Raw genomic sequence first — 9110 nt, forward strand, 5'->3', positions numbered from 1 at the left:
AGCTATTCAAATTACTTCTAAATATTTACTACAAGTAAACAAACGCACTGAACTAATGACAATGAAACAAATGCACACATGAGAAGCTAAATGAACCAGGAAAATGCTGGCTAAGGATTTTTGCCAAGGACTTCACAAAAAGCTTATCTGCTCTATTTCCTTGAATTCTAGTCTTATAGTCAAGTTTGGTTTTTTCCTAGTCTCATATGGCAAAGCAAAATGAACTAGACCAGCCCAGATTGATGTATCAGGTGCTACATTACAGTAAGACATTTGCCATCACTAGAAAGCACAGCTGTGACTCTGCATGAATGTTTTGTTGGGCATTCATTCTCACAATATTCTAAAAAATAAACCACTCACTCCACAACCTCTGAGCACTTGCTACATTACAAAGTGCTATGCATATGTTGACTGACAGATTGCTTTAATGTTTGTTCAGATTCTCTCTTGGTACAGGTTCCACATGGGTGGATCTCAGAAGTGCAATAAAGTATTTTCAAATACTGAATATACACAAAATTGAAATATTTGGGGAAAAAAAAAGTGATTAGAGATTATGTTTGTCTGGACATTAAAAAAAAACACCTCAGTAAAGTAAAGAACAGGATTACACCTATATCTGAAGTCAAGAAACACCACAATTTATTAGCTAAAAACTGCTTTACTTGGCAATAGCTTCAAATGCACTTTGCAATGAAAAATCAGGTTATATTTTGGTGAGAATAAATACTTTTAACAGTATGCCAACTTTCTTTTTCACACTCAATAGCTTCTGAGATATATTTATGTAGGGGTCTTCCCATTTCTATACAATAAACAGTTTATTTCTACATCATAGAATTATTAAACCTAGATTATCAAACTATAAATAAATGTACTTTTAAAAATCCAACAACAAAGAAGATGTGTGTCACAGCATAAAACTCATAAAGTCTCTTTAAAGTGTCAGATTCCCACTTTGTTAGTAAATATCTCTATTATGTTTGAAACAGTTTTCTTCCAACTATTTATTCATACTGTATTATTCATTCTAATTCTTATGGTCTTGTTTGTGAAAACAAATGAGATATCAATTTATTTTAAAATACTTATCAAGGAGCATCTCTATAAATAAAGTCATGTACAATGATACTAAGATAAATATTTGTGTTTAAAGACAATTGACTATTTTTCTACAGGAATTTAATTTCTATGGGAATTAAAGTATGCACTTGAGAAAACTCAACTTTTTATGGAGAAAAACACAACATCAGTATTTGGGACAGGCTGCCAAAACAATGCTATATTTAGCATGGAGCAAAAAGGATAAATCCAACATCCAGCACACACTGTTTCCTAATACTTATTCCTCATTTCTACTTAGAAAATATCAGATTATAGATTCAACATTTATGGAACAACTTATCTCAAAGGAGTTGCCCACCTGAAAAAATCAAGTACATCCCTATGCATGCATAATTTGTTGAATTTAATTAATCAATTTTAATTTTAAAGATATTTCTTTAAACCAAAGGTTTGCTCAAGGATCTTACACAATATATGTACACCCTTGGTGGCCAGAGAAATATGAATTATTGGGAGCAGCCAGGTTTTTGGAAATCAAGTAGTATTTCCCTTGTTCACTGGTAGAGTTTTCTCAAAATATGTATACTCTCATGGAAACAAATTATTTTTGTAGACTCATCCCCTACAATCAGAATGTTAGTTTACTAGTTAAATAAATATCCTGATAAGTAGACAAATAAATATCCTGGAGCAGACTTTTTTTCCTCCCAAATCCTCATTTTTCAAATCTCTTCCAGGAAGGAGCAGAAGGGAGAAGGCACAAGAGACATGCATACTTTACCCAGTCCCTTCTTCTAAGGGTTCAAATGTTGACATTTATAAATGTGGCACTTGCAGTGCATTGTGAAAAGTAAACAGCACGGCATAAAGAAATCAACATTTTTATAAATTTAACTGTGCTAGCTCAGGCTCTCATAGTCAAGCAGTGCTTTTTGACAAGGGGCCTTCATCCACATGCAGACATTCTCTGACACCATTGTAGCTCTGTTGTCTCCAGATTGTTTCTCTCTAGCCCCATGCTGTAACCTCAATATTTCTAGGATCTTAAAAAGAGGTTCTAAGCATTTTCAACTCTGCTGATCATTAATAATTTCCAGTAAAGTTAGATCACCTACAGAGGATTTTTCTCTAATGTGAATAGCCTAGATTTTCTTACTGTGGCCAAACTGAATGTCAAGACTAATCGAGATTGTCCAGCAGCTTTCCATCCTTCACTGTTCTTTCCTGCCTCTGAACTCACCACCCAGTACTTGTGTGAGTTAAGCAGAATCACAGAAACTGAGCTGGATGAAAAATGGGGGAGAGGGGAGGTGCTAGGAAAGGTTATTTTCCAGAAGGATCAGTTTCACAGTTCACCTTCCAGCTGCACAACCAACCATGCCAGCTGGATGAAGTCGGGAATTGATGAGGGGGAGCAGGAGGTGACAGAGCCTGCCAAATCAAGCAGTGCTGACACCAGGGAAGCCCTGGTACCTCTTGCAGACCCCCCAGCAGCAGCCCACTTAATTTGATGGGGCAGTATTTTGGTGATTTTCAATCTTTGATATATGCCATGTTCAGTAATTACTCAGCAGAACAGTACTCACTTCACTCTTCCCTGAGTTGCATGGATTCCATGAGAGGATACGGCAGTAAAACTCTATTTCTGCTAGAAAGATAAACATTTTGAGCACAATTTCAGGGCAGAGTCATCCATTTAGAAAGGGCTGTTTTTGCAGTCATTCTTTAGGAAGGAGCTTACTTTAAAAAAGACACAAATACATATAAATACTACTGATAAAAACAGAGCCATGTTGTATTTACATTTTTCAGTTGTTCAAGGTCACTGACATTTCTTTCCTCAACCACCTGCTAGCACAGTTCCCTCCCTACAAAGATGCTGCAAGTAATATCTGCAGACAAAGCCTGTAAGCATTCCTAGAGTTACAGAAATTGTGGCTTTTAAAACGCCAACAGCTTCATTCTCTTAACTCTTTTTATTTTTGCTGTTGTGCAGATCTATGTATCTACTTCTCCTAGGTTGAAATAAAAAAAGCCAGTTCCATTTCATTCTAGCATTTCTCCAGATGTTTGCAAAAAATCAAATACAAGCAGTGAATTCTTAATTAGAATAACATGCCTATGCTGAACAAGACACCCTGATATCATTAGCCTGATAATACTGAAAACCTCTCAGAACTGTAACTTCCAATGAGCATAAACTACTGTTATGATCCCAAACACTCATTTTTTCTTAATTTTCCTCATAAAGGATCAATAGTTCTCTGATGTAACAGCACCTTATTAGCTTACCTTGAGACAGCGGTCTAACTGTTTCAGAACTGCCTGTTTTAGTTATTTTACTGTTTGCACTGTCCAAACACAATAGGAAACATTATGTATGTTCTCTCATATCAAAAGATATTAAAAGAATGATGAGACATTGTCCAGAGCCCTCATGCTCATAAAATGAAGTAGTTACAGCCAATCTATGATTGAAGAAGCATGCTTGATGAGACACAAGGTAAGACACAAATTTTCTTTCAGCAAATGGATTTATTGACAATTGACTATAACCATGTACAGCATCTATGCATCTCCCATTGGAAGAATATCCAGTGATAGAGCTAACGTTAGTGTGATACACAGCTTTACTCAATAATCCCACTGCATTTCTAACAACAAACAGTGGTGCATTCCACAATCATAAATGGCCAAAAGCACCTAGGTGTCCAAGAGAACAGAAATTTTAAATTCTTAACAAAAAATGAAACCTGATACTGCATTCCCTAAATTTTAATTCCATTCAGCATGGTGTCTGTTGCAGTGAATTTTAATCTATACACTGATGACCGAGTTTGGCCCCTGATATTCATGAAAGCTACAGCCTGTCAAAATGAAATCCCAAAGGATTTCTTACGACTGACCCAAGAAACAAGACTTTGATTTTTTTTTTCTCCATAGAAAAGACAGAGATTAAGGCAAATTATCTCTACACCCTCTCCCTCAGAACATAAAGTCTTTTCTCTCTATTCAGTCACTGAACTCCAACAGAAGGTATCAGTTACTATGGTATCTTTTGTAAACACTTGTTCATCTGAAAAAAATGAGAAGAAAAAAGAAAGAGAGAAAACCTCCAAATTGCTTACTTGCAATTATGGTAATAAACAACTTGTAGTCACGAACACCTCGGGTCAGCAATGAATGCATGATATTGAGACAAATGTCTCCATAGTACATTAACACTTCCTTCAAGCCATTCAGTTCCACAAGAGTTCATCTGAGGTTGCACATTAAATTCAAAGGAGCAGAAGTTGTATCAATGGTCTCAGCAATTTACCAAACTCCTTCTAAAACATTTGCATTTAAAGTGCAATCCCGATTTGGACCTCTTTAACCAGCTCATTTGTAGACCACACAGCGAGAATTATTAATGTAAACTAAACCACCATATTTTGTAATAACAGAACCACATTCTGTAAATATTTAGGAAAAAGTCTGAGAAGTAGAGAGCAACTGACCATAAAATGATTAGCATTGCTCTGAAACCAAAAGCAAAATCCTAATTAAAAAAAACAACCACAACAACCAACAAACCAAAACAACTCAAACATTATATACTACTGCATAAGGGTTTAACTCTAGCATTACTCACTCAGCTACACAAAACGCATAATCTAGATTAATACACAAAATGTTTTATTTCACAGTGAGGTACATAAAGCTTCTAACTTTAGTAGACTAAGGCTAGGAGAGAATTGCCTGTTAAGATAAAAATTGTTTCACATTCCTGAAATATTCTCACCTATTATTGTTTCTGAAATAAGGCACCAATGATTATTTATCCATCAATAGTTCACCTCTGCACCCACCCATTTAGAAATTAAAATGGATTATGTGAGGGTCAGTGATCTGCTGACCATCTGCTGACCCAGACAACAGCACACATTAATGTGTACAAGTACCAAGCAGTATTTATTAAAAAACAATTTAAAAATAGCTCATATGTAAACATTCTACAAAAAACTGTTAGTTTTTTCTTAGTGGTGTCAGCAAAATATTCCTGTAGAACTAACCAGCTGCATTATTGTTTCTCATTTACAGAAAAGTATAAAAGCACACGTGTGCACATTAAATTGCCTCACATTCGGTTTGAGTTGAAACGGCACAGCCCTTCAAACTATTGAGCAAAAACCCCTACATTTCCAGCCCTGGTTGCAAACAGTTCAATGAAAAGATGACCCTTGATCCAAATTTTTGATTAGGAAGGGCTGGTGCCTTGGAAAAGACCTGTTCAAAGCTCCTCACACAGGGCCAGGCCGCTCACTGAACTTGTTCCCAACCTGCAGTCAGAGGAAACCACCTGTAAAATAGCACACTTAAATTAACAGCTCGGAGTTTCCTTAGGGGAGGCACTGGCCGCTCTTGGCAGTAGCTCCTGCCGTTTGCTCCTCATGGCAAGGCACGGTTACCGCCTGTCAGGGCTTTTCCTTGGGTTAGCGACGATTCCTGACAAAACGGTGAGGTGCCGCCAGAAGTAACCCCGTCCCACAGGTAGCCTCAGCCCCGGCCCGCAGCAAGGGCGGCTGAACGCAGCCACGGAGCCGCACCATCCCCTCGGAGGCCGCGACCCCTGGGCCCGCACCATCCCCTGGCAGAGCGGCGCCCGCCTTCCCCTCCGCGCTGCCGCGGGCCCCGGCGGGCTCAGTCGGCGAAGCGCTGCAGCAGGTGCTCATCGCCGTGCCGGCCGCCGCCGCTGTCCAGGAAGCGCTCGCACGGGAACTCGATGAGGTCGGCCTCGCTGAGGGCGCAGGCAGCGGCGCCGCGAGGCGGCCGGTGGGACTGGAAGCCCGAGAAGTCGGCGGACACTCCGGTGCCCATGGAGCGGAGCGGGCGGCGTGTGGAGTACAGCTGCCGCACGTGGACCGGGGCCGCCTTCCGACGCCGACGGCCCAGCACCTTCTTGCGCAGCAGGCGGGCGGCCCAGACGGCCAGAGCCGCCAGCAGCAGCAGCGCGTTCACCGCCAGCAGCACCAGCGTGAGCAGCTGCTGGTCGGGGCCGCGAGGCCCGCCCGCCGCCGCCGCCGCGGTGCCGCCCTCGGGCAGGGTGACCAGCCCGGCGCAGTGGTCCCGCGGCGCCACCGGGCACACGCGGCCGCCCAGGACGCCCTCAACGCACACGAGGTAGGGGTGTCCCGGCGGAGCTCCCGCAGCGTGGCCGCCGGCTCCCCGCGCTCCGGCAGGTACACGGCGCTGGAACTTGACGGCGGCGCGCGGCGGTCGAAGAGGAGGCGGAATCGCGCCGGCCCCAGCAGGCGGGGGCTGCGGTGCGGCCGCACGGCCCAGCGCACCGTCACCCAGCTGGAGCCCACCGCCTCCACCGACAGGTTATGCAGGAACAGCTTGTTGAAGTCGCACGGGTCGGACACCAGCGGCGGGACCCCGGCGGCATCGGCCCGTCGGGGCCACGCCGCTGCACTGGGCAGCGGTGCCGGCGTGGGGCTGGCGGCTATGGGCACCCCCAGCATCAGGCGGGCGGTGGAGGCGGCCGGCGGTGGCCCTGGGGGCAGCCCTGCTGCACTGCTGTTGCCGCCAAGTCCCTCGGGGGATGGCGGGGAGGCAGAGGCACCATCGGGGCAGGGGCCGCCGTCCTGCGGCAGCGGCAGCTGGGCATCCTGCAGGTAGTCGAGGTACTTGCCGGCCAGGGCGGGTGGCAGGTGGCACTGCACGAAGACGGTGAGCAGGCGGCCCTGGGAGTGCCAGGCCGCCAGCCAGTGCTTGAGGCCGCGAAGGCGGCAGTCGCAGCTCCAGGCATTCCCCTCCAGCTCCAAGCGGTAGAGGGCCAGGCTGGAGGCGAAGAGCTCGCCGGGGAGCGTGGCCAGTGCGTTGTCCCGCAGGCTGAGCTCCCGCAAGCGGCCGAGGCGGCCGAAGGCGGCCGGGTGCAGGGCGGTCAGTGCGTTGCGGCTCAGATCCAGTGCCTCCAGGCTGTCCAGCGGCTCCAGTAGGGTGGCAGGTAGGTGGCTCAGCAGGTTCCCCTCCAGGCGCAGCTCCTTCAGCGAGCCCAGCCCCCTGAAAGCATCCGGGGCCAGGTGAGACAGTCGGTTGCCGCTGAGTGAGAGCTTTGCCAGGCCAGGCAGGTGCTGGAAGAGCCCCCCTGTCAGCTGCCGCAGGGTGTTGCTGGCCAGCAGCAGGGTGTGAAGGGAGCGCAGCGGCCCAAAGATGTCTGGGTGGCGAAGGGAGCTCTGCTGGTTCCCTGAGAGGTCGAGGAAGCGCAACTTGGCCAGGCCAGTGAAGGCACCGCGACTCAGCCAGCGGATGCGGTTGGACTCCAGGTGCAGATAGAGTAAGTTTGGCAGCCCTGAGAAAGTGGAATCGCCCAGCGAGCCCAACTCGTTGCCATCCAGCCGCAGCTTGACAAGGCTGTCGAGGCCAGAGAAGGAGGCAGCGCTGAGACGGCCGATCTCGTTGGCGTTCACGTAGAGGATGCGCAGCTTGGCCAGGGTGCTGAGGGTGCCAGGGGCCAGCGCTGGCAGCAGGTTGTTGCCCAAATAAAGCTCCTCCAGCCGCTCCAGGCGCTCAAAGGCCTTAGGGTGCAGCGAGCGGATCCGGTTGTACTGTAGGTCCAGGCGCTGGAGCCCTGCCAGGCGGTGGAAGTCGAAGGCGGAGATGTTGGCGATGAAGTTGCCCCCGAGGCTGTAGGTGAGGATATCCTGCGGCTCGGCAGTCTTGGGCACGGAGCGCAGGCCCCGGTTGGTGCAGAGGAGGTGCTGGTGCTGCTGGCAGTCGCATGGCTCGGGGCAGATGGGCTCGGCCGCGGGCAGCAGCAGCAGTAGGAGGATGAGGGGGACGGAGCCCCAGAGCACCCGCGGCAGCAGCATCAGGCGGACCCGGCGCGGCGCCCCCATCCCGGGACGAGCCGTGGGCTGCTTCCCCCGCCGGCTTTGTGTCTCTCCGGCATCCCCTCCGCCTCCTCCGCGGCTGCTAATGGGCCCCTCCTCTGCTCCGCGCCGGGCTGAGCTCCGCACCGGGCAGGCGGGCGCGGCGGCGGCGGCTGCAGGTCGCGGTGCCCGGCACCATGGGCTCGGCCGGGGCGGCCGGGAGCGCTGCCGGGGCTCTGCCGCCCCTCGCGGCCCACGGGCTGCGGGGCGGCGGTGGCGGGGCCGGCGCTGCCGCGGGGGCGGGCGCGCTGCGGAGCGGAGCGGGGCGGCTGCTCGGCCGGCGCTCCCGGGGGCGGAGGGGACGGGCAGGGAGGGGACGCAGGGGGGCGGCGGGCGGAGCGGGGAGCGGGAGAAAGACGAGCTCCGAAAGTTGCCGAGAAAACTCAGCGGAAATTCGTACTTCCCACACTGTGCCCCGGGGGACCGGAGGATCGGATGGAGCGGGGGAGAGGGAGGACGGCGCGGCGGGGGGGCGGGGGGAGGAAGCCCGCGGCCGGTCCTGGCTCGGCTCAGCCCCGGCAGCGAGCAGGGGCGCAGAGTGGGAAAGTAGGAATTGGAACCGGCTGTGGCTGCCTCCCAGCCACATGGGTTGCAGATAGAGCTGCTCATCGGGGAGGGGGAAGGGAGCAGAAGTAAACTAGACGTCGTCTGCCCACCCCATCTCTTTTTTTTTTCCCTTGTATTTAGAAACCTGCCAAAAGCAATAGTTACGGTTTACCACGGATTGAGGACTTCTCTTTGTGTTGAGCAAACGGCAATCAGAGGACTAAGCCTCCTGTAGTACATAAAGGAATGAATTTTCATTCTTTCTCTGCAGCGTCCTGCCCACTAGGTTCCCGAAAACGCTGCCAGTGAGGATGTAATTGATCATGCCTCCAGCTCCATGAGGGGCTCCTCAGAATGATCCAGATGTTCTTCAGAAATTCCCGTTTTAAGGATTCTTCTTGCCCAACAAGACACAAATTCAGAGCAAAAGGAAGGTGTTGGAAAGCATACTGAAAACGAAACATAATGGGTACCCATCCTTTCAATGACTTGCCTTTCCCTTTGACATTTTTTGTTTTTCTAAGACGTTGCCAATCGAGTAAATAAGTGCCTAAGGGCAGGAGGAAATGGCTAAATACT

At 48.9% G+C, this 9110-nt stretch overlaps 1 protein-coding gene across 1 annotated transcript; it reads right to left on the minus strand.

The window, feature by feature from the left end:
- Positions 1–3587: 3587 nt before the first annotated feature.
- On the minus strand, positions 3588–8192 carry TRIL (TLR4 interactor with leucine rich repeats). The gene is given in 2 exon segments (XM_030971928.1): positions 3588–6239; positions 6242–8192. Coding segments are annotated over 2 exon segments (2199 nt in total). The 5' UTR covers positions 7953–8192; the 3' UTR covers positions 3588–5751.
- Between the last annotated feature and the right edge of the window lie 918 nt (positions 8193–9110).

This window comes from Camarhynchus parvulus, chromosome 2, assembly GCF_901933205.1.
Source record: "Camarhynchus parvulus chromosome 2, STF_HiC, whole genome shotgun sequence".
Taxonomy (NCBI): Eukaryota; Metazoa; Chordata; class Aves; order Passeriformes; family Thraupidae; genus Camarhynchus; species Camarhynchus parvulus.